Source organism: Urocampus carinirostris, chromosome 13 (assembly GCF_059441175.1).
Source record: "Urocampus carinirostris isolate Australia breed hairy pipefish chromosome 13, RoL_Ucar_1.0, whole genome shotgun sequence".
NCBI lineage: Eukaryota > Metazoa > Chordata > Actinopteri > Syngnathiformes > Syngnathidae > Urocampus > Urocampus carinirostris.
In genome coordinates, this window is record NC_142361.1 from 1005840 (window position 1) to 1030126 (window position 24287).

The window sequence follows — 24287 nt, forward strand, 5'->3', positions numbered from 1 at the left end:
AAAAAAAAAAAAAAAGAAGAGTGAGAGATTGAATGAGAGACAAAGATATAGAGAAAGATAAATAAATAGAGAAAAAAAGAGACAAAGAGAGTCAGAAAGAGAGAGAATCGTAAAGAAAAAAAAAGAGTTGAATAGGAAAAGGAAACAGAGAAAGTAGTATAGCTCCAAGCGCTTTGCGAGTGGATTTTCTGGGTGTTGTCTCACGGGCAGAATTAAAAACCTTGGCAGGATTGATCTGGCCTACGGCGTGCATGTTTGATACTGTGGTCCAGCCCTACGAATCACAACATTCTTCCAAGTTGTTCGTTACACATGCACAACCCCCGTTCACGCCAAAAACCTTTTTGGGGGATTATTTCTGGTTGTTCTGGTTATTTCTATCGTGTATGGAGCCAGTGTGAGTAACAGACAGGAGGAGGATTAAGTGTGGGAAGTGGAACTGTCAAACAGGTCCAACCTGCTAAGCTGCTTCAAATCTTGTTGTTTCATTTACATTGAAGTTGAGGTGCACAAATTAAATAAAACATTTCAACTTCCTATTTGGGCAACACGGCAGCGCAGTGGTTAGCGCTTGTGCGGCACAGTTCATGTCATGGGAACCTGTCGTGGGTTCAAATCCAGCTCCAGACTTCCTGTGCGGAGTTTGTATGTTCTCCCCGTGCTCCGGTTTCCTCCCACGTTCCAAAAACATGCATTTCAGGTGAATTGGCCGGTCCAAATTGTCCCTAGGTGTAAATGAGCGAGTGAGTTGTCTGTCCCTGTGTGCCCTGTGATTGGCTGGCAACCAGTTCAGGGTGTCCCCTGCCCACTGCCCGATGATTGCTGGGATGGGCTCCACGACCCTACTGAAGATAAGCGGTGTGACTGATGAGGTATGAGGTAACTTCCTATTTGCTGTCAGCACGTCCTTGACGGGCACAGGATGCGGTGGGAATCAGTGGGTAGGGGGTAAGCGAGGGGTGAATTTGTAGTCCTATCAAGACTCTCCACGCATACTAGATAAGGACTCGTCAAAAAACAGGAAATAGGCTAGGGGTTTTTACTGGTGTACTTCCTGCATGTCAGCCGAATGATATGACCCTTGTGTCAGAAATGTTGAACCACAAAGAGGGTTTTTTGAGTTTGAGTGCCTAAATTTAGTTCCGGCTTGTATCAGAACTGATACGACAGGAGACTCCAACTGCCCCCTGAGGTCAGCTGAGGTGCCTGCCGACTTTTTCTGAAAATACCCCACCAGTGCTAGGTCATTGTGATTTTCTAGTAAAACGTTTTTTTTGTTTTTTTTTGTGATTGACTGAGTCCAATTAACATGACTTCCTAGTTATTTATCTTCTTCATTGTCTTTCTTTCTTTCTCATTCACTCATATTCTTTCTTTCATTTTTCTTTATTTCTCTTACAGTATTTTTTCTTTCTTTCTTGTTCACTCATATGCTTTATTTCTTCCTTTCTTTGTTTCTTTCCTTCTCGTTCAGTCGTTTTCTTTCTTTCTGTCTTTCTCATTCAGTTGTTTTCTTTCTTTCTTTCTTTTGTTCTGTCTTTGTTTTGTTCTTTCTTTCTTTCTTCCTTTGTTTGTTTCTTTCTTTCCATCAGTCTTTTTCTTTCTCTTTCAGCCTTTTTCTTTCCTTCTCTTTCAGTCATGTTCTTTATTTATTTATATATTTCTCTTTCTCTCTTTCTCACCTTCTCTCTTTCATGAATGCCCTATTTGTACCTGTGGCAGCTTGATTGGCGCCAACAGCCCGAACAAGCTGATTGGTGGCCACACCCTTCTTAAGCCCCGACTGCAGTTCAAACTTTGTCAGATCGTTGCGAGCTGTTGTGTTTCACTCAGTGAGCGTTCCTGTCCGACTCTGTCGCTGTTAAAGCCTGCTCCCTGCTTGATTCCCGTTTTCGACCCGTTTCTGAACCTGACTATGCCTGGTCTGCCTGCCGCCTGCCTACGACCACTATTACGAACTTTACATCGCCTCTGATCTCCAGCCCTGGTCAAACGACTTGCCATTCCCGCCTTTCTTCTTCCGACACGGAAGTGTCACCCCCGCCTCGCTCGTTCCCGCTCTCTGCCAGTCTTCGGATCAAGCAATCAAGCAAGCCTTACTCTCACTCTTTTTCAATAAAATCTGAGAAACGCATGCAATTGAGTCCTGTGTCCGTTCTGGTCTGTGACACCTACTAACTTTCTCTCTTCCACTCTTTCTCTCTGTCTCCCGTTCTCTATTTCTCTCTTCCTTCCTTTCTTTCTCTCTTTTTATTTTCCCCTTTAGCTCGAACTTATTCTCTCTTACTGTCTTTTTCTCTCTCTCTTTCTTTCTCTTTTTTTCTCTTATTTATTTATATCTTTCTTTCTTTCTTTCCGTCTTTTATTTATATTTTCAATATTAACCTGGTACCCACATAGTAACAACATCATAAATAGTACAAGATATGCTTTTTATTAGGTATGTATACCAAACTGGGTGCCCTTTGCACTTAAAAGTAGCAAAATGTAGCTTAACTCTTGAAAATGCTTGGAGACCCCTGTCACACGGATACCATCCACAATGCTTACAATTCAAGAACATTTGGGATATCATTTGCAGAGTTTACAATATCAGATTAAAATATACTATTTTACTGAAACTACAATCAGTTTGTACTCCTCACCAGTGTTCCTTCTAAGCTGCGCATGTGCGCAATTGCGCACTGCTCGCACATTCTCAGCGCACAAGAAAATTTAGCCAGCGCACAAAAATAAGGGCTCAAAATTACTAATTAAGAAGCGACTTAAGACAAAGTTACAGTGCATGTAGGTAAAAATACACAGTTTCCACTGACGTTATGTCCTAAATGTGGTATTTTGAAGTCGAGTCGAATTAGAACGAAGTCTAGTAAAGTTAGTAGTTTGTCGAGAACCGGCTTCTTCGGCTCGGCTCACTAGAAGGGACCGGCTCTTTCGGGTCCTAAACGGCTCTTAAGGTGGTTTTTGCTTCTTTAATCCCAACATGACCAAATATTATGTAAAATTATGCACAAAATGACTTAAAGGAAGGGGGAATAGAACAAAAAAGAAAATAATACCAAAATGAAAAAGTAGTGAAAAGCTGAGAAAAAAATAAACAAAAGGAAGAAAAAAAAAAGAAGGAAAAATGTAGAAAAGAGACAGAAAAAAGAAAAGAAAGAAATGTAGGAAAAAATTAAATAGACAACTAAAAGAAAAAAGTAACAGCTCGGAAAAAATAAACACAATGAGATTTTTTTTAAAGGAATTCTAAAAAAAGTAGAAAAAAAACACGGAAAAAAGAAGAAAAGGTTTGTGTTGTATTCAAATAATTTCCAATTATGTTAAGTGAATCTTGTTGCCAACATTGTACTTCCACTAAAATATGTGATTAAGTACAGATCTGTATCTTACAACCGACTAAATAAGCCTCTAAAGATGTTCAAATTATGCGACAAAATATATCAGGAAATAAAAAGAAATGGATATCTTGTGAAAGAATTGTAAGAACAAACAACGTTTGTAGGCCGTACAACCTTTGCAATAGTACATGAGTCAATTCATTCATAAGAGAAAAATAATTATGCATTGCCGGAAACTCAGCAAAATGTAACTTGATGTCAAGTGTTGGACATGTTTGATAATTAATTATCTTGCCAGACTTGGGATTATGGTTGCTCACTGTTGTTTCAAGCGTTGCTCACCGACTTTGTGTGAACGCTCAGACCCGTGGAAAATTAGAGGGAACCATAGGTATTATTTTCTAAATATTGTTCTCCACCTAGGTTAAGGGTTTCCAAATTATTAATTCATGGCAAAAATAATACGTTTGATTAATTGCAATGGCAGGGGTGCAAAAAAAAAAATCAGTTAATGAAAATAATCTGGTTGAAATACACTCTTTCAAAAAGAAAATGTTTTCCTCTGTTTCTTCCTCGCAAGCAAGTGTTATTTTTAAACATACTTATCGGGATGGGTGCTGCCATGCTGTACTTTCCCAAGGAATTGATGCCCTGACAAGCAAGTCCGTTAACAGATTGTGAACCATGATGTTTTACTAAACCGTACTTAAATGGTAATGGGTAGATATGCCTAAAATATTGTTTTTTTTCTGATGAAAAAAAAGGTTTAGCTTTTTCATTTTTAGGTGTCATGATTGTATAGCTACAGAACATAATTTTCTTAAGGTCATTTCAAATTGGTGAAAAACTGCTTGTGCACAGCACGCCAAATTAAGTCATGTGTCTGGCACTGAATAAATTAATACAATAACCTTTAGGTCGCAAGGCAAAAATGTCCTTGTCTCATTAGTTTCTTCTTTACAGACAGAAAATAAATATTTGTTCCATGCCCTCTACTAGGTCTTGTTGTCAAAGTTGTGATCCATACAGTTTTAGGAACCTTTGGAGCAGAGTCGACAGACCTGAGTTTGTTAGTTGATGAAACTACAAGAAAAAACAATAGCTGTCTTAAATCTTAGCACAAAAGCTGAAGGTATCTTGACAAACTCCCTGAAAACCATTCATTCCAAAATCAATTTCTCAAGAACAAAATTTCTCAAGTGGGAAGTAGTTTTGGATTAAGTCTCCTCATTCATATACAGTTTCACTGAAGAACAGGAAGCCCCTGTACAGTCAAGCTTCCTGCATGTGGACCAAATGATATGACCCTTCCCAAATGACAGTGTGGAGTCAGTTCCTTGGGGTGAAGAGGTGACTTCCTGTAAAAGTATGACCCCTGTGCATGAGTGTGTGTTTGTTTTTCAGGGGGGTTATCATAGGTGATCATCTCTTATCTCTGAGTTTCACTAACTCTCAGCAGCAGTACATGATCAAGTTACAGGCTAATGTGTGTACCATAGGTCATAAGTGGCCTGCCTCGTGTTGCTTTGCAAACATGAAAACAAAAAACAAGACCCCCAAGACAAACCCTAACAGCCACCACCACGCTCCTGTGTGTTCACCTACAGCAATTTGTAATCAGGCCCTGGCTTTACCTCATCCAGGTTTTTATCTCCCACTTAAAGCTCAAACGCTGCTATCCATGTCAAAGGAAGCACAAAGGGAGGAAAGCAGGTCTTAAGGGAGGTAAAGGAAGGTGTGTATGGCGAGGGGGTGGAGTGCATGTTTCCCGGAGGGTCAACCTTGGGTCATGCTTCAGCCATGCTGACAGACAAATGCACTATCTACGTTAGAACAAAGCTTGCAGAAAAACAGTTTTTAAAATGACAATTTAGTCAGAAATCCTAAACACCATACAGTCGCTCCCCTACTTACGACCATTCGAGTACGAACAACGGTAGATACGAACATTTTTTGGGTGGTATAGAAAAATACATGGGACAATGTTGTAGGTTAAATTTTGTATTGTGTGAACATTTTTCCAAGTACAGGACAGTACTGTAGTGCTTCTTTCCACCTCTACCGGCGTGTGGCGCTGTGAGAGGTCACCCAGCATCCACCTGGAAGAAGAAATCAGCTTCCTCTTCTTAGTCCGTGTGAAAACATTCTGTACTTAATCACCAGCGCGCTAAGAACTTTGACATTTATATTATTTAGTATCTCATGCATCCATTCAATATGGTTGGTGTAAAGTGTAAAGGAGAGGCAAGCCGTTCCTTTTAAAATGAAAGTGGAATAAGAAAGCTTGATGCAGTTGAGAAAATGGTTGGACCATTTTTTTCGGCCATATCCTACCACGGAGGAGGATGTCGTCTAGCTCTTAAAGCTCATCTTCCAAAAGTAAGTTAAACTAAACTTTATTTATCTTTATGGAGCCTATCATTTCATTAAATGTTTATTTTTTATTACAAAACAATACAGGTTATTTATACAAGCCTTAGACATACTTGTATGAACCTTGAAAATACATTCCATAAAACATAGCACTAAAGCAACATACGAACAAAATCAACTTACGAACCATGGTCTGGAACCTGGAATCTCGTTCTAAAGTAGGGCGTTTGTATTTAAAAAAAGTTAGTAATTAAGCAGTCACTGTATATCTATGTCCATTTTATAAATGAATATGCCATATTTTCCACACTATAAGGCACATTCATCAAAAAATAGTATTCTATTATATATTTATCAAATGTAAATTGCAATGGAATCTAAGGTGTATGAGATCAGAACGACCGTAAGGTCTAACCGATTGCACAATGTGAACATGTATGGTACATTTTAGTGGAAAGATTAATCAGACAAAAATGCTGCTGATTAAAATGGCATAACATTGTATGCAACAGGAATCTGCCAATTTGGCAGCACGGCAAGGAAGTGGTTAGCGCGCGTGCGGCACATTTCTGAGGTCGTGAGATCAAACCTCCTGTGTGGAGTTTGCGTGTTTTCCCCGTGCTTGCGTGGGTTTCCTCCAGGCACTCCGGTTTCCTCCCATATTCCAAATACAGGCATGTCAGGTTAATTGGCTGGTCCAAATTGTCCCTAGGTGTGAAGAGTGAGTGAGTTGTCCGTCTCTGTGTGCCCTGCGACTGGCTGGCAACCAGTTCAGGGTGTCACCTGCCCACTGCCCGAAGATAGCTTTATATATATATATATATATATATATATATATATATATATATATATATATATATATATATATATATATATATATATATATATATATATATATATATATATATATATATATATATATATATATATATATATATAAATTATACTGTATATATATAATATAATATACTGCTACTTCAAGGTTTTCGCCTGTGACGGGTTGTTTTATGACATATCTCCCAAAGATTCACTGTATTCAATTTTTTTTTTTTTAGATAGGATATTTGAGTTTCCACCATAATCAGAAATTCTGAGCTTGCCTTGTAATAGAATACTGTATGCACCGAAAATTGTATCTTATCATACTTCTCATACTGGGACTTATTTTCCCATGAGATTTAGGTCAGTGGGTTGTATGTGCAAATATATGTGATACAATACAACATCGAGAAGAGCATATGGCACACTGGCAGGCAGCAGGCTATTTGTCCTCGTCATCCTCTTAAGAGGCTAAAATTAGCACTTTGCTGTTTGTAACTCTAAGCCAAACCACTGTGACAGATCTAAGAATAAATAAGAACAACAGAAGACGACAAAAAACAGCTGGCACTACGGCTTACTATTTCTTCGGAAACTTTTAGCAAGGCACGGCTGACTGGTGATCAGAAATCGTGTTTTTGCCTACCGAAACCCTGCGTGTCAGGAAATCTTGGATTTCCTAAATGTGAACCCCTACTGTCTATGGTTTAAGCACATGGGATGATGAAGATGCGAATCTCCTCATCAAATGGGCACATAAACTTTTTTTTTTTTTTTTTGTATTGTATTTATTTATTCATCCAGTATAAACCATTAACATGATATATACAGGAAATCATTTGACACACGAACCTCTCGACGTGACGCGTCGCCTTCGATCGGCGCCGGGTTTTTAGACCCAACTGCTGTGTTGGGAGTCATTAGGTGACCAAACCCCCCAATTCCAACCCTTAATGCTGAGCGCCAAGCAGGGAGGCAATGAGTGTTATAGCGCTTTTCAAGTCAAGACTTCCCAAAGTGCTTTACAGTGTGCTTCAAATTTCGCAATAGCGGCCGTGCAGTCATGTAAGGCGCTAACCTGCTTATTGGGGGCATTAGGGATTCAGTGTCTTACCCAAGGACAATTCGACATGTAACACGGAGGAGCCGGGATTTGAACTGCGATCTCTTGATCCCAAGACGAGCGCTCTACCTCCTGAGCCACTGCCACTTACAAATACGGTAATGTTACAAAATACTACAGACATACTACACAATACTGCTGCAGAAATACAACAAACATACTACGGAAATACTACAAAAATAATTATTCATCAGTACAACAAAAATACAAAATACAACCACAGGAATCCTACATAACTAAATATCAAATGAAGTGCTGCAGACTGGTCCTAATATACATGTAGGTCTCCAGGCTGGGCCCCTTGGTCACATTTTTTAACCCAATGTGCCCCGGCCTCCAAATATTTGCCCACTCAAGGTGAATCTTTTGGCATGAGAACCTAAGCCCCATTTCCTCTTCCTCACCTCATTTTTACAACTACACTGTCATGTGAAAAGTCATCACAGAGCAAGTTCACAGTCATACATTGGACAGATTTTTAGAAACAACCAGCGCATTTATTCCCTGCTTTCCGTTCATTCCCACATCCAGCATGCAGCAGCCCGTCTTATCGCTCCACTCGGCATATCAAACATTTAATGGTGTTTATGGTTTGCCAGTATTGACACAGGACTTGTAAAATGGTTTTCTTCCCCAGGTGAGCTCATAAACAGTTTTAAATTATATACAAACAATGCTAGTAGCTGCTAACAGTTTCCCGAAAAGAGTTAATTCCATCGCAAACAGCGTGGGTAGACTTCTATGTCCTTTTCACATTCACTTTCCCATGTTTAAAAACACAATAACATAGCTTCTTTTGCATAAAACATTAGAACAGGCTTTACTTTAGGGCCGCCAGTGTTAAGGTCCAAGGGAGGTTTGTCTCTCTATGGATAGATTGAGAAATGAAATTGTGAGAGACAGAACTGGAGTAGTGACTGGATGGATGGATGGATAGATAGATAGATAGATAGATAGATAGATGGATAGATAGATAGATAGATAGATAGATAGATAGATAGATAGATAGATAGATAGATAGATAGATAGATAGATAGATAGATAGATAGATAGATAGATAGATAGATAGATAGATAGATAGATAGATAGATAGATAGATAGATAGATAGATAGATAGATAGATAGATAGATAGATAGATAGATAGATAGATAGATAGATAGATAGATAGATAGATAGATAGATAGATAGATAGATAGATAGATAGATAGATAGATAGATAGATAGATAGATAGATAGATAGATAGATAGATAGATAGATAGATAGATAGATAGATAGATAGATAGATAGATAGATGGATAGATAGACTGACTCTATAATCACCCCATTTACTTTGCAATGCATTGTTTCCTTTCCAATGTATTATTTTGTGATTATCTAACTTCCTTGATAGAAGTAATAACGCACACCATGGCAAATTAAGACGTATTAATAGCTTGTTTTTTGACTCAAATCTACTGTTACTGTTCGGCAGCATTTGCATTAAAATCATGATTGTTAGCCAAAGCACCAGCCAAGACCCATGCCAGTGTATTTTTGTCACTGATGGCTTGTTAAAGTCGAGAACATTCCACGAGCTTTGATTTTAAAAGTTAAATAGACGAGTAAGGCCCAGATGCGAAGAGCGAGTAAGAAAGACCTTTAGTTCTCTCTTCCAGTCTACTGGACAACGGCACCCATCAATTGGACACTTTGAAGAGGGTACGCCAAAGCCAGACCATTTGATGAGCTCAAATCGGCCTCGATCTTGGCAGAGGTCTGAGGGTATGGATCTAAAAAAGCTCAGCTGATCGATGAGGGGCCAAAGTTTTGATGGCTAGAATTGAGATACAGTAGTCCATGCCGTATCACAGTTTACATTCCGTTGTTTCGATACTTTGTGGATTTTCATTGTGCATTGTCTTCTGCAGCATACAAAACACAGCAAATGCTATTAAGGGGGCAGGTTGCTCAAGGTTGTTTGTGTGTGTTGGGTGCTTGTGAATGTATATGTGTGAAACTTTGATAGGCTGGTGTATGCTGTCAGTCAAACAGCCAGGCGGGTGCACAATGTGTCGACCCAAAACAATCCAAGATCAACGACTACAGCTAGTAGGTTAGCGGCTCATTACTTTGAAAATAAATTCACCAAATAAATCGGACTCTTAGGAAAGTCAAAAGAGCGCAAAGAAATGCTGAATACAACTGGGTGCTCCGTGGATTGTTATCGGGTCCGGGAAAATACCATGGCGGCATTAGGGGAGGAAGTGAAAGCTTCTCTTGTGGCTACTCAACTTCCCAAACAGGCCACCCCTGCCAAGCCTGTATTTCACCAACACCAGATCCATTACCCATACAACTCGTGGGAAAGGGCTGCATTCGTGACAGATGTCCCCGATGCTAGCCTGCAGATAGCTCGCTGCGCTACATGGCTTTCTTACACCAAAAGAAGCCCTCCTCTGTTGGTGTACTGTTTGTTGTATGTTAAAAATGAAGTCTACTCATCCCTTTAAATGCAATTATGTGTTTTTTCTTAAATTCTATTTTTGTTACTTTGTTTGAGTCGTGTGTATTCCATGTTACTGATATCTAATGAATAAATGGACGTTTGTAATTCGGGAGTTCTGACTATTGCATGGCTTTTCGGGAAGGCAACCACAGCGAAAAACGAGGGATTATGGTAATACTTAAAAACTAATAGAAAGGCAGTTCAAAGTGGTCAGTAACACAGACTGCAGCGTCATGACATCTTGATAACACCAGCAGAAAATATATCAAATGTACAGTATCTATTACATTTTATATATGGACAAAAATGTTAAGTTGACATAACTAGTTTTATCTGCCCCTCAATGCTTACAACAATAAATTACTGTGTTCATGTTTTACTGAGGTCTGGGCTAATCTGGGAATGGGTAAATGTAATTTAACTATTTTATTTTGTTGAATTAACTATAACATAATTAATAATTAAGTATAATAATATTGATTAGGCACGCAGTGGTTAGCGCGTGTGCGGCACAGTCCTAAGGTCTTGGGAACCTCCTGTGTGGGTTCAAATCCAGCTACCGGACTTACTGTGCGGAGTTTGTGGGTTTCCCCCGGGCACTCTGGTTTGCTTCCACATTCCAAAGACATGCATTTCAGTGCTATGTCCAAAATTGTCCCTAGGTGTGAATGAGTGAGTGAGTTGTCTGTCCCAGTGTGCCCTGTGATTGGCTGGCAACCAGTTCAGGGTGTCCCCTGCCCACTGCCCGATGATTGCTGGGGTGGGCTCCAGCACCCCTGCGCCCCTACTGAGGATAAAGCGGTGCAGCTAATGATGAATATTGATTAGTCAATTAGTTGTGAAACCCCAGGGTTAGTTGGAGCCCCATGTGTCTCTTTGGCACTCTCTAGAGGCTCTTTGGCGCGTTTTCAAAAAAGTTTGACCTGGAAAATAACATGGTTTTTGAAGAAGGAAAAACATGACACAAACTTAATCTTTGATATTTAAAAAATGAATATTAATAGCACAGCAACTCATCCCTTGTTGTGCTGCGGGTTTAATATCTAGTGTCAGGCTGGGAATAGTGGAGTGGAATGAATGCATGGTGAATGTGGGTGTGTTCCCCACGAGGGGATATGGCTTCGGTATATAGATAGACAAATCTATTTTATCTTTGTCTTACTTTTCCACCTGTTATTTTTAAACTCAGTAAGTACGTTTTTGAGAGGTCATGCATTCCTCCCCCATTGTATTTTCTCATAGAAAAAACATAATATGCATCAATTTGACATGGGCTGGTCCAGTTCACAATAATGTGAAGTAGAATATAGCAAGAGAACACGGTACAGTCTTCCTATTAGTGATGTGTTCAGTGTGGTGCGTTTTTCTCCCACTTTGAAGTGGCCAAAGTGAGGTGTGCGTAAATGCGTAAGTGACTTCATATAAAATATAAACTTTAACAAGGCTTTTTACACACAACACTGCCGCCGCCTTGCTGTGAGCAATTAAGAGAAGTACTATATTTTTTCTTTTTGTGTGGGTCCCATGCTGCATTCCTGGCTCGGGTGTTTATGTCTTGACCGCAAGCCTACCACCACCATATTTTCCCCCTCGATTCTTTCTAGGCGCTTGCTGGGTTGGATCAGCTTATAAGCACTGTAAAATAAAACCGAATTTGTTTGGCACATCTCATTAAAAATACGTTTTTAAAGGAGCAGAAGCAGTGATGACGGCGTTAACTAAGTCCTTAATATTAATCTGTTTTGAAGCTAGCCGTTGCGCCATTGAGGCCGCTTTGTTTCATAACTAAAAAAACTAAAAGAGTGCTCATTGTCTCCTTTAGGAGAGAACTAAAATCATATTTATACAGTAGGAATGGTTACTGGTTAATTTAGAGGTCGGGTGACTTGACCTGATTATGAAACATAATAATACAAAATGTCCCTTTAGTAAATTGATATATTATACCCGATAAGCATGTTACACTATATGTGGACGCATAAAACTGTGAAATCCATTATATAAAGATGGAAACATCTTTGGAATTTATGCTGTGGTGGCAGAAAATAAAATAGAAATGTCCAAAAGAAATACAAATGAGACCTGAGTTTGAGTGTACCATTTATCTCTGTAGTACAAGTCCCACAATGCATTGTGGAATAAAAATATCCCCAAAAAGGGAAATTGCTTGTGCGCACAATCAATTGGATTTCGCAAATTCACAACGCACCTTTATCAGAAAGTAAAAGGTTAAGCCCAACCATTGCATTCGGAAAACAGACTAAAACTTTAACCCCTTAATGTCCGTCAGACTGTTGAGGAGCAAAGACGTCACCGGTCACTGGTCCTTTTAGAGTTTTCAAATTGCCACTTTTGGAAACGCCTAGACATACCCTTAGAAAAATGTGTAACATATTAATGGTTAGTTTTTCAGATTGTGATCAACTTTGACCTCGGACCAGGTAAGGCTTCATGCTATTGTCCTAGCTGTTTTCCAGCTAAGTTCCCCATATCACACTCATCTGCAGGCTGTGATTGCAAAAATACATTCTGGTGATGATAAAAAACTTCTAATTCTGTGTGTTCCAACTTAGATTACCCTGTGTTAGCAAAACTTGCAGTTTTCATCTCAGTTAAGGTCATAACCTTTACCTTTCAAAACAGTTCAACCAGAGCATTAATTTTACTTAAGTACGACTTGGGATAAAATATTAGGCAAATTTTACATGACGGTTGGTTGGGATTTTGGGTCAAGTCAAGTCATTTTTATTTGTATAGCCCTTAATCACAAAGAGTCTCAAAGGGCTGCACAGATTATTGCACAGACTATTATTTCAAACTATTATTACACCATCCCCTGAATTTTACAGGAGTGTTAATGGGGCAATTGGATTAGTGTGCGTGTTTTCATGGCTTTACATAATCGGAATACTGACAATACTCTGCTTACAATCTGCATGTAAAAGTACCTATTGAAGGTGGAGCGCCCTTTAAGTTGTACGTTACATAATTTAGATCCTACCTGATGGTTAGTTAAAAAATTAAGTTCAACTTATGATCTTACTTTGGATTTTTTGTTTTGGCATCAAAAAAATAATTTCCTTTCAAACCAGCATGACATGTAAAGAACATTCAAATCACATCATGTTGGCGGCCCCACAAAGCGAATAGAGGGCTCCTTCTTGCTTGGGGAAACAAGAACACACAAATGAGTGTTTTCTCTCTTTTTTGGAACCGGCGTGCAGCTTTGCCAATTCCCTCCATCTCTGTTGCCTGTCAGAAACATTCAGGGAGCAAGGCGATGACTGGCCGTATTAGATATGTATCACCAATTACCCACAGCATTTGTAAAAGAAGAGGGTGGTGGGCTGAGCCAAGGAAAATACCTCCCTGTAAGGTTCATTGTTACGATTGAGTGTGTGATACTTAAGACAAAACAGTGTGGCTAAGCCTCCTTGTTAAAGCTTAAAAAAAATCCCATCAATGGGAAACCCTGAGTTCCAAAGATACAACCAAGCATAAATATCTCTAAAAGCTTAAGGATTGCAACAAATCAAAATTGTGCAGTGTGATTCAGAATAATAAAACAAGTTTGATGCACTTTTTGACATTTCTGTCTAACCCCTTGTCATTTATGTAAAATTTACTTAAAATCCCAATCCAAGACATACCGAAAGTAAATTAAATGCTGTTCTTGAAACCATTTGAAGAATATGGGTGGTTTTGGTCTCTTTATATTTTATTTTTCTTTCTTTAAGTTTTTTTTTTTTTTTTTTTTGCAAAACTGAAATATTCACTGCATTTGCCACTAACATTGAATAATCTGAGTTGGAACACGTACAAATAGAAGGGTTTTTAATTCTCGCCTGGTTTCTTTGTTTGTTTTTTGTTTTTGCAATAAAATGCCTGCAGATGAGTTTAGCATAGGCTTATTAGCTGGAAAACAGGTGAGACTTTAGCATGAAGCCGTACCTGGTACCTTGTCAAATTTAATCACAATCTGAAAAACTAAACATTGGATTTTACACATTGTTCTAAGGGTAAGTTTAGGCATTTCCAAAAGTGGCCATTTGGAGACGACTACTTTACGATACTAAAACATTTTCAAATGCGAATGACTTGCTAAGTCATTGGAGTATGCATATTTACTTTTTTCAGCTTTACCATATTTAAATGACACATTGATATGACAATTACACAATGAAGAGGAATGTGTAGAGCACAACCATGCAGTGTCCAGCCTCAGGCATTTGTGTATAGTTTTGTCATTTCTCCTAGGGGGCCTTCAAATGTTGCAATGATTTAAAAGTCTTAAGTCAAGAGGAGGATTGGATTTTTAGAAATTAGTTTAACACAACTAAAAAGAGACAATGGAGCTTAATCCTGCAATGTCCAGCAAGAATATACAGACCCTAATGCAGAGTCTGGTGCATAACTGCTTAGCATTCAGCACAATAGAACATTAGCTATGTTGTTTATACAGTAAGACCTCGGTTAATGGGGACCAAAACCACCCGCGATAAGTGAAAATCCGTGAGGTAGCGGCGCACGTTCAAAAAGAAAAAAAAAACCATCTCATCTCATCTCATTATCTGCACCGCTGATCCTTATTATTCGCGAGCGAGCCCCTAACCCGCGGCGCGGGTACTTTCGGGCGCGATACGCACGACACCGCGACAAGCCGAGCGGAGGCCAGCCTGTCGGAAGGGCAGAATACCCCCCTCCCCTCCCCCGCGTGAGGGGGGAAGGATTTGGGGCGCGGTTTTGGTGCGGCTTCCGCTTCACCGCCCCCTAACCCCACAGGTCCACCCTATCACTTTCCCCTCGGCCGGAGCCATCGAGGGCCGTGTAGCGCCATCTAGAGCCATCGCGGCCCGAGCGGGAGACGTGACGTTGGTGACTTTTTCATCCGCGTTAACGAACGCATTTTGTAGAATACGATCGCGCTTTATTGTTTAAATAAACGCGTTATATAGACTACGATCGCCCAATTATTTTAATTAGCTCGCTGTATGGTCTCAATAAGCGTATTATATAGAATACGATCGCTTTTGTCGGAAGCGCAGCAGAATGCGCGTTGACGCGAGGGGTGGAGGATTCTGTACGGGAGTCGGATTTGGGCACAACACCGGGAAACGAGAACCAGTGTGTGAAGTGCCTCCATTTTAAAGACTAGGGTCGTCGGCCGAGGGTGATTCCCGCAAAAAGTGAAAATCTGCAAAGCAGCGACGCCCCTTCAGAAAAAAATGTAAATGAAAAAAAAAAAAAAAAATTTTTTTTTTTTTTACCATTACAGACCGTGAAGCTCTGAATCCGCGAACGTCGAACCGCGAAGCAGCGAGGTCCCACTGTATTCTATTATGTATCCTTGATTCGTTCATTCATGTGACATGTTAAAATCAAGACGTGATTGCGGGCGATATTGTACTTGCTACAGTAAAGTGGACATTCCATTCTTCCATCCACACACAGAGCAATTTGATTGGGTAGAGCGGTAGTGGTGGGCGGAGCTATGCACACAGCACACTTCTTTTTACCCTGCGCTGTCTACGCTGAAAGTGAAAATGTCAGTATTCTCGTTGGCTGTATTTTGTGTGTTTTGTTTTTTTTTAAACAACCCTGCGAGCACCTTGTTTCGAAACCCATCCATCCATTATCAGTATCACCTATCCTCAGTAGGGTCGCGGGTGGGCTGGGCAGGTATCTTTGGGCAGTGGGCAGGGGACACCCTGAACTGGTTGCCAGTCACAGGGCTGTTTTGAAACCATTCTTTATAAATAAATAAAAAATGAAGGTCAAAATGAGCCTTAACGATCTTAAATAATTGAGGTGGGTGAGACAATTTTAAAGTGATATATTTGTCAATATGGGACTTATTTCTAAAATGGTATCACATGGAAATAAAATGCGCTGAAATTTTGATTTTATTTGAGAACAACTTTGGTAGTTTATCTGAAATTGGTCTTAAAATACATGGTACAGCTCTCTCTCCCCCCAAAAAATTAAAACATTTTTAATATTATCGCTCTTTGCGTCAAAAAGATCCCCGACCCCTGTTGTATGAAGACAATAAAGGCCATTCATTCATTCAACAATTGTCCGTGAGCTAATTTCAGTTATTCCTAGCTGAGTATCCTGAGAGGTCAACGATGTATTTACCGGTGACCAGTAGAGCGTTCAGAGATTAAGAGAGAGAAACAGAAGAGAAAATGCTGGGAGGGCTCAATCTTTGGACATATTCTGAAAGACGGTAGGTAGAAAGGTCAGGAAAGACTGAATCAGAGGAGAAAAAGTGGAAGCAAATGGAAGAAATCAAAAGCAAAACAAAAAAAACAAGAGGAAGGAGGAGATGCAAAACAAATGTGAAGAGGAGGAAGAAGAAAGTTGTGAGGTGAAAGTAAACAAAAGACGGCGTTTCGGGTAGTGAGTGGGAGGCCGAACAAATGAAAGCAAGACAGGGGAGAGTAGGTGGGTGATGAAAGTGTTCGGGGTGAGGTGGAGGATGGGAAGGCCACAACCAGATACATAACCAGCTTAGAGGGATTACCAAGTGACTGACAGAGGCAAATATGACTCGGCAGCAAGGGCTCTTAACCCACATAAATACTGAAACGTGTCCAACATGGCCTCCGGTACTTAGAATTAGTGTGTGCCTGTGTGTAATACACACGATCCGTGTCCCAATAACATGCAACATGAACCCTGTGAAGACAATACACATGGCTTCACACGTCAACAGCCTCTAACCCGTTTAAACAAGAAATAATCATGTTAGTGCATGATATGTTCACACCTCCTGTACACATTAGACATAAAGGTGGATTTACCGTATTTTCCACAACATAATGAACACTGCATAGAAGGCGTACACCCCCAAAAAAGTCTTCTGTCATACTTTTTTTCAGACATAGGGCCCATGGAATTAAAACTGGGGTAAGACCTAGTGGATTTTTTTTGTACAACCCCGAGCAAAAAGTATGGAATTGCCAGTCCAGGGCCAGCCCTCACTCAAACATTTTTTTTCCTCTGGGAAAAACTCAGTTTACATACATGAAACAATTGTAAGGTCATTCCATAGTGCAAAATATTGGCATTCAGAAACACTTAAAGCAATTAAGAAAAAAAACATTGCAACGGTCAGAAAATTTTACTTTTATAGAGCAAGTGCAGGGCATTAAATATGGAATCACTCAATTCTGAGGAAAATAGAATCAGTCCATTTTGAGTAGAATATAAGGATAGACTCAGTCAATTTCCTTTCCTTAATTGGGCATCTGGCTTAGATTATGTCTGCTCGTTAGTCAGCAGTCAAAATCAATGCAGTTCTGGACTAAGTGGGTTGGATAGAATTATGGCTCCAACAAGAGTGATGTCTCTTGAGACCAGAGGAATGTAACTCTACTCGTATGGTTGCCAAAGATGTGGGCCTTTTACAGTCAGCTGTATCGAAATTTTGGACCAAGTATAATCAGCATGGGAAGGTTCTTAAAGTCAAGGGACTGGTGGGCCAAGGAAGACCTGTAGGCTTCAAGACAAACAAGTAAAGGCCATATGTCATTAAATACAGAAAATGCACAACAAGACGAATGAGGAAGAAATGGGATTTTCATACAGGAAAGCTAAAAGGCAACCATCGTTGACACTTAAACAGAAAAGAAGAAGACTGCAATGGGCTAAGGAAAGGTAATGATAAGTCACGTGTGGTCACTTACAAAAAGCACAAAGGAGCCTGAATGCCTCCCACCACAGAACCACAAGAGTGTACAGAATTTGGCACAAAATGCAGCGAATATAGCCAAGCATTTGATTAGAAGCTGAAAAGTTGAGGGATGTTGATGAATACACCATCATTTCATAGAGCTTTTCAAATGAACACATGCCATGAGGCAAAAAAAAGGACAGTGGCCCGACACACTCTTATGATGTTCTCATCTCATCTCATCTCATTAGCTACACCACTTATCCTCAGTAGGGTCGCGGGGGTGCTGGAGCCCATCCCAGCAATCATCGGGCAGTGGGCAGGGGACACCCTGAACTGATTGCCAGCCAATCGCAGGGCACACAGGGACAGACAACTCACTCGCTAATTCACACCAATACATCATAATTAGTCTATGTAGAACAAAGGAACACAATGAACACATATCGATGAATGTCGTACTACATCCTCAACATTCATGTCCAATGAGACACAGTCCTATTAGGGTGTGTTTAAACTGTTACAATCTCATCTCATTTCCAATCATAGCATTAAAAAGTCACAGTAAATGTCTGTAATTCCCATACCATAAGAAGATTCAAGTGGGCCCCCAGGGGTTAATTGGTCCCACCAGAGTCTCATAAACATGTCATATTTAAGGTATTCATGTATTTAAACATATATAAATGCAAAGTTAATCAAAATAACTTAAAATAAATAAATGATTGCAAATGGTGTGTTGTTGTCAGACAGCCCATCCCCCTTGCTAAAAGTACAAGCTCTGTTTGACTCAGTTGTTGTGGTGTTTGTCCCCCCGTTTTTTTAACGGCCACTAGTGGCACTCAGACGAAAAAGTTGGTGTTGAGATTGACGTCACAACCACCAATAAACACCATAGAAGAGGTTTAAGGTGTGGTAGTGCACTTTGTTATTAAAACTTTGAAAACTCTGTGTATCATCTTTCTTTGTACACACCTCATGTTTCATGTCTGTAGCAAATGTTTTTTTTTCCATTTAAAAATGTATTGGGTGCAGCTTATAGTCAAGCGTGGCTTATTGTCTAAAAATGAACTTACATGAGCCAGATTTATCAACACGCTATTCCAGCAGTAAGTGATATACAGATATACACGTTTCCACCTGGTTTTAAAGGGAATATTCGAACAACTTTCTAAATAAAAAAAATATATATATCCTCTATTGCTTGTGAAAAGGAATAACAATCACCTATTTAGGGTTCGTACACCACACTCATGGCAAATTCAAGCACTTTTCGAGCACTTTCAAGGCCAATTTTTGAATATTTCCAGTACCTTCTACAAAAAATCCAGCAGGGATATTTTTTTTTCTGTTGTTGTTGTTGTTGTTGGCTTTGATGACTAAGATAAAGTCACTAGCTTGCTGCGAGCACCTACTTTTTGCTATTTTGCACGGTTCCTATCTATGATCAGGATCTTTTTGTGTCAATGAGCTGCTATAAACTGACATGAATTCTGCCATTCTGCTTCAACGCTGCCCGCGGAGCTTTGATGCTTCACACTTTTTACATAATCGTTAACATTTCTATAGGTGTTGGGTAATAATTGAATTTTAATACAGATTTGTTTAAAAAATAAAGAAATAACTGTATGTATGAAAAGTAGAAAAACTGGACTTCAAATGACATTGATGGCTTTTAAGTTAATTCAATCTTTCCATCATGGAGAATGCAGATTTTTTTTTGCTTTGTGTTTTACTTATTCTAATTCATATTTTGCCTGTTTTTCAGAAGAGCTGTGTCTAAATTGTTAATTGTAAATATTTGTTTTCTTTTTTGCATTTTTTTATTCATGTTTTATTGTTTTGCATTTTCAGGGATTGTGTGTTGTTCGACTTCAAATGTGTTCAGTGTGTAAAAATCTTAAAAAAAATGTATTTTATTATTTTCTTGTAGATCTGTGAATATTTTAATAAATATTTCATGTGTTTAGCAGGGATCCATTGCAAAACATATGAAGTAACTGATTCCTAAAAAGATTTGCATAATCTTTTATCATTATGGATAATGTATCACAAAAATAAATCAGCATTTAAAGCATTTTTTAAGGATCTCATGTCACGGACCAGGAACGGAGACGGGACCCAATCACGTTCGTTTTACTCAGCTTTATTTAGAAGGAGGAAAGAGCTTGCACCCACGATCCGGTGATCGTCGGTCACGGGTAGCAGATCGCTGGGAACGCAGAAGTGGCACTTCCGTGTCGAGCAAAGCCAATGTTGAGAGCAAGGAAAAAACATCTCAAGCACCCGTACAATGTTGGCTTATGTGACAGTCGCATGGAAACATTCATTTCTGATGATATAAATTCTATAAAAAAATGACTGTGATTGGATTTTGCAAAAACACATCAGACAAAACCTGTCAAGAAAGTCGACAAACGCATCACAACTTGTTATGGTGCCAACTGTATTTGTTAAGTCTATTATATTATATATACCGGAGCCATATCTCCCTAGTGCAGGGATGTCAAACCCAATTGCACAAGGGGCCAAAATTCAAAACACACTTAAGGTTGCGGGCCAACCAGGATAAACATTTTTTGAACTTAAACTGAAAGTTTTTTGAACATAATTATGAATAAAAACAGACAAGAATATTAAATTTAAGCCTTAAATCACTTATACAGTATTTATTTGATAGATAGATAGATAGATAGATAGATAGATAGATAGATAGATAGATAGATAGATAGATAGATAGATAGATAGATAGATAGATAGATAGATAGATAGATAGATAGATAGATAGATAGATAGATAGATAGATAGTAATAACGCACACCATGGCAAATTAAGACGTATTAATAGCTTGTTTTTTGACTCAAATCTACTGTTACTGTTCGGCAGCATTTGCATTAAAATCATGATTGTTAGCCAAAGCACCAGCCAAGACCCATGCCAGTGTATTTTTGTCACTGATGGATGGATAGAAAGATGGATGGATACTTTATTCATTCCCGTAGAGAAATCCACACTTCCAGCAGTATCCTTGTCTCATCTCATCTCATTAGCTGCACCGCTTATCCTAAGTGGGATCGCGGGGGTGCTGGAGCCCATCCCAGCAATCATTGGGCAGTGGGCAGGGGACACCCTGAACTGGTTGCCAGCCAATCGCAAGGGACACAGGGACAGACGACTCGCTCGCTCATTCACACCTAGGGACAATTTGGACTGGCCAATCCACCTGAAATGCATGTCTTTGGAATGTGGGAGGAAACCGGAGTGCCCGTGTTGAAAATAAAACAATAATAAAGTAAAATGAATCTAATACATTAAAACCCAATGTAACGTGTTGATATAGAGTATTTAAATAGTGCTACATAAAATACACACTGTAATAGAAATAAGAATAGGGTAATAGGCAATGTGGGGGTGTGGTTTAATGTGGGCTTTTACTCCCCCGGGTGGAGTTAAAGAGCCTCATGGCATGAGGAAGAAATTATCTCCTCAGTCTGTCCGTGGAGCAAGACTGTGACAGCAGTCTGTCATGTTAGATACACCCAAACCTTTATAATTGCCTTCAAATCAGGGTGTCTGGTACCTTCAAAGGAATAAATCCAGCGCCGACGATCAAAAGATGTTTTTTTTTCTTTTGGCTTTGACGACTAAAATATAGTCGATATTTTGCTGCTGGGTCTATCTATGATTTGCAATTGTTTTGTGTCTGCTATAAACTGACATGAATTCTGCAATTCTGCTTCAACAATGCAAGTGCAGCTTCAATATGTCACACTTGTTCACAAACACAGAAAAGGCTCTATAGATCATGGGTAGTAATTGAGTTCATACGGAAGACAAAAAAAAGAAAAGTATTGTTGGAATAAAAACAGAAAAATGTAAATGATAGTGATTGCTCCAAATATAGAGTGCATTCAATCTTTCAATAGTCTGCTGGTCTTTTTCTTTTGTTTTACTTAATTTTATTTATATTTGTTATGTGTTTTTCGGAAGATCCGTGTCTAAAATTGGTTCAATAGAATTGTAAATAGGTAGCACGGCGGTGCAGTGGTTAGCGCGTGTGCGGCACAGTTCTAAGGTCTTGGGAACCTCCTGTGTGGGTTCAAATCCAGCTACCGGACTTACTGTGCGGAGTTTGTATGTCCTCCCATTGTTGCGTGGGTTTCCTCCGGGCATTCCGGTTTCCTACCACATTCCAAAGACATGCATTTCAGTTGGATTGGCCGGTCCAAATTGTCCCTAGGTGTGAATGAGCGAGCGAGTTGTCTGTCCCTGTGTGCCCTGCGATTGGCTGACAACCAGCTCAGGGTGTCCCCTGCCCAGTGCCCGATGATTGCTGGCATGGGCTCAAGCAGCCCCGCAACCCTACTGAGGATAACCGGTGCAGCTAATGAGATAAGATGTTCAAAGTGAGGGCAGCACGGCGGCACAGTGGTTAGCGCATGTGCGGCACAGGTTTGAGGTCATGAGATTGAACCTCTTTTGTGGAGTTTGCATGTTCTCCCCGTGCTTGCGTGGGTTTCCTCTGGGCACTGTAGTTTCTTTCCACATTCCAAAAACATGCATGTCAAGTTAATTGGACGGTTCAAATTGTCCCTAGGTGTGAATGAGCGAGTGAGTTGTCTGTCTCTGTGTTCCCTGCGACTGGCTGGCAACCAGTTCAGTGTGTCCCCTGCCCACTGCCCGAAGACAGCTGATATGGGCTCCAGTCCCCCCGCGGCCCTACTGAGGATAAGAGTTGCATATAATGGATGGACGGATGGATGTTCAAAGCGTAAAAAGCAATTTTTTTTTTTTCCCTAGCTGATGTATCACTGCTAGCATTGCATGAAACCCATGTTCCAGCCCTTACCTTGCTCGCTGCTGTTGTCACCGCTGTGTGATGTGTGACCACCACTAGAGGGGCCTGGCGTACCCCCGGAACGCGTAGAAGCCGTGTCATCATGGTCTCTGTTCCAGGACGTCTGCAGAAACAAAAATAAAAATATAATAGAACTTTCATTATTGTCAGAGATAACAATGTAGTGAACATTGTTTATTGCCAAAATCTGTGTTTGTTTCCCGTTGCAAACAGTGTTTTTCAATTTTATTAAGCAATATCAGGGCCGTTGCCGGATCAAATGCATAGGGGGGCACACCTAGTATTACCTCCAATATTTTTTTTCCACAGCAGTTTTTCAAGTGTTTTTCAGGATGTGTTATACGATAAGCTTTTTTTAAAAATATTTCGTTCAATAATTTTATTTTGTAGTTTATTTGTTGAGGCATCAAAAGTCAATGGTTTTTTTTTGTATCATGCAGGGTTTCCAGGTTCTTAGTATAAAAAGGTTCAAAGAGTTAAAAGTCACAGAAGAGAAAAGAAAAATGTTTTACTATTAATAACCATCCATTCATTATCTGCACCACTTATCCACAGTAGGGTTGCGGGGGTGCTGGAGCCCATCCCAGCTATCTTCGGGCAGTGGGCAGGGGACACCCTGAACTGGTTGCTAGCCAATCGCAGGGCATACAGGGACAGACAATGCGCTCGCTCATTCACACCTAGGGACAATTTGGACCGGCCAATTAACCTGACATGCATATTTTTGGAATGTGGGCGGAAACCGGAGTCCCCGGAGGAAACCCACGCAGGCACGGGGAGAACATGCAAACTCCACACACGAGGTTTGATCTCACGACCTCAGAACTGTGTCGCACACGAGCTAACCACTGTGCCCGTTACTATTAATATGATAATCGTTTTTTTTCATGTTCATTTGTATAGCTCTTAATCACAAATATTATCAAATGAATGTACAGACTAGAGACTATAATTTCATAATCCCCTGATCTAAAACTACACGAGAGCAAGGAAAGAACTAAAAACTTTGTGCAGAATATTAAATCCTTATTAGTAATAAAATTAACAAAGGGACCTCCAAAATCTTTTTCCCTGCTTTTTTCTTCTTTGTATGTTTCCTTTTTCCTTATTTCCATTTTTTTTTTACTTTTGCAATTTTTTTTTTCTAGTTTTAATTCTTTTTTTTACCGCATTTTACTTATTTTTTCTTATTTTATTATTTTCTTTGTTTTTGTCTCATTTATTTCTCTTATGTTTTGTTTTTTTTATCTTGCATCGATTGTTTTCTGGACTTTATAATTGTTCTTGCTTTTTCCCCTCCTAACTTATTTTTTCCTGCCTTTTTCTTTTTTTTCCACATGTTCCTTCTTTTTTATTATTTTGTTTATTTTCCCCGGCTTTTTACTTCTTTTTTCCTTGCTTTATTGTTTTCTTTCCTTTTTCTCTCTTATTTCATTTTTGATTTATTTATTTTCTTCTTTTGTTTGCCTGTTTTTTCATTATTTCAGACTGTTCTCACCACATTCAGTGTTATTTGGGTGGGCACTCCCTAACCCTGACCCCTTCTGGTAATGTATCTGAGCGATATGCCGTTTGACTGATTTATTAATGCACTGTTATATTAATCAA

At 39.5% G+C, this 24287-nt stretch overlaps 1 protein-coding gene across 3 annotated transcripts in view; it reads right to left on the bottom strand.

Moving 5' to 3' along the window:
* meis1b (Meis homeobox 1 b) overlaps positions 1 to 24287 on the bottom strand; it is a 184572-nt gene that overhangs the window by 120059 nt on the left and 40226 nt on the right. For all 3 annotated transcript variants that reach the window (XM_088352052.1, XM_088352051.1, XM_088352050.1), the window contains exon 7: positions 22671 to 22782. In XM_088352052.1, coding sequence (XP_088208178.1) covers positions 22671 to 22782 — 112 coding nt within the window. The remainder of the gene's footprint in view (positions 1 to 22670; positions 22783 to 24287) is intronic.